Source organism: Triticum dicoccoides, chromosome 7A (assembly GCF_002162155.2).
Source record: "Triticum dicoccoides isolate Atlit2015 ecotype Zavitan chromosome 7A, WEW_v2.0, whole genome shotgun sequence".
NCBI lineage: Eukaryota > Viridiplantae > Streptophyta > Magnoliopsida > Poales > Poaceae > Triticum > Triticum dicoccoides.
The window spans coordinates 740,194,387-740,195,986 of record NC_041392.1 but is presented as its reverse complement, the minus strand read 5'-3'; the positions used below and the strand labels follow the sequence as shown (position 1 = coordinate 740,195,986).

The window sequence follows — 1,600 nt, the reverse complement described above, 5'->3', positions numbered from 1 at the left end:
AGAGAGAGAGAGAGAGAGAGAGAGAGAGAGAGAGAGAGAGAGAGAAGGGGAATCACTTTGTGGGATAGGCTCCGAGGAGCAATGCCAGAGGCAACATGGAGGCAACGCCTTGGCTCGCCATTCGCTCTCAAAACTCTCTCTTTCTCTCCAGCTGTGTTGGAGGGGCTCCCCTTGTTTCTTCTCTGCTGAGGCCACACCGGGGTGCAGGCCCCTTATATAGGATCCGACGAGGTTCAGTCCACTCGCAAGCGCACCGCGGGCCCAACGTCTCCAGAGACATTTGTTTAGCCTGTTGCGATTGGCTACCAAGGCTGTCTCCCTTTGCATGCGTCACCCTCTTATCACAGTGTCTGGTGGGCAGAGGTTATCCGGTACACCAGGTTGTATGTTGTGTCAGGTAGGGGAGGGGGACAATTCCAATTCATTCATAATAGCACTCATAGTTAATTTGAATTTTGGACTCCAAGCATGATGTACCATGAAAGACAAGTTTTTAGGTCAATGGTGGGACGCGTGGCACCAGATATGTTCCGGTCTTACTCAACGACATTCGACGGCGGTTTTTTCAGAAAAAGACCGTGTTCCGCGATTTTCGACATAACTTACGTAAGAATTGACACCACATAATCTTGCTGGCAACCAAATTTAATAATTTTGAAGTTGACATGACTAACGAAAAAAGAATTGATGCTACAATTTTGTCAGCTTTGATTTTTTTTTTATCTTGAGGTGACATATATACAAAAGAAATGATATTTTCATAATGAAATATCCGTGATCAATTGAAAGAGATTTAAAATGATATTTTAGCAATATAGCATGAATTATACTAAAATTATCAATGTGTTTGAGACGTATAACTCCCTCTATCCATGGCGGCACTTCCAAAGGTAGACATGCAACCTTTGGGAGACCGGTGTGAAAATCAACTCCACTCTCACTGACACTTTCTTCTATCACATGCTCGCGCTTGATCTCCCTCCCTGATTCCTCAAATGCACGGAGAGGCTGAGCTGTGTTTTTTTCATGAAGCGACAAGAGGAGGGGTGGTGCTGCATGGTAGCGTAGAATGTCATGTGCACCCCCAACATCCTTGGGTGGTTGGGGGCTCACAACCTCGTTCTGTTTGTCAAGGCCATGCATACAAGATGGAGATGGCCTGAGGATAATGGCAACAAACCTTGCGCTAAAGTATAGGTGACTGTTCCCCCGAGGTGGAAGACCTTTTCCTGGCCTCGACAACGTGCAGCCTGGTAAATGGCTAAAGGGTGCTTCTGGTGTGACTGCTGGATCAATGGGCAAAGCGCACCGCGAATTGTGTCTAACCTCCTTCGTCTTGTCAAACCAGGAGTGCACCGCGGAAGGATGGTGGTTGCGTGCTTGACAAATGACACATGGATTAGCGACATCTGAGACACGCTTCCATTTCGGCCATAGCCGAGTACCTTCAGCTATGGAAGGCAGTGCACCAGCAACATCTTATAGCCGAACGGGACACCTTCGCATGGAGGCTAGCTGCCAACGTCCACTACTTGGCTCGGTCAACATATCTCACGCCTTCTTGGGCGTGAGCTTGCCCCTTGAGCCACATAACTTTTGA

At 47.7% G+C, this 1,600-nt stretch overlaps 1 protein-coding gene across 2 annotated transcripts in view; it reads right to left on the bottom strand.

The window, feature by feature from the left end:
• Positions 1-169, bottom strand: part of LOC119334751 (lichenase-2-like) — a 4,252-nt gene extending 4,083 nt beyond the window's left edge. The window contains exon 1 of one of the 2 annotated variants that reach the window (XM_037607296.1): positions 57-169. Coding sequence is in view for 1 of the 2 variants with exons in the window: in XM_037607297.1 (XP_037463194.1) it covers positions 58-121 (64 nt within the window). In the remaining variant the exon portion in view is untranslated. The remainder of the gene's footprint in view (positions 1-56) is intronic. The other variant, XM_037607297.1, reaches the window with a different exon arrangement.
• Positions 170-1,600: the final 1,431 nt, after the last annotated feature.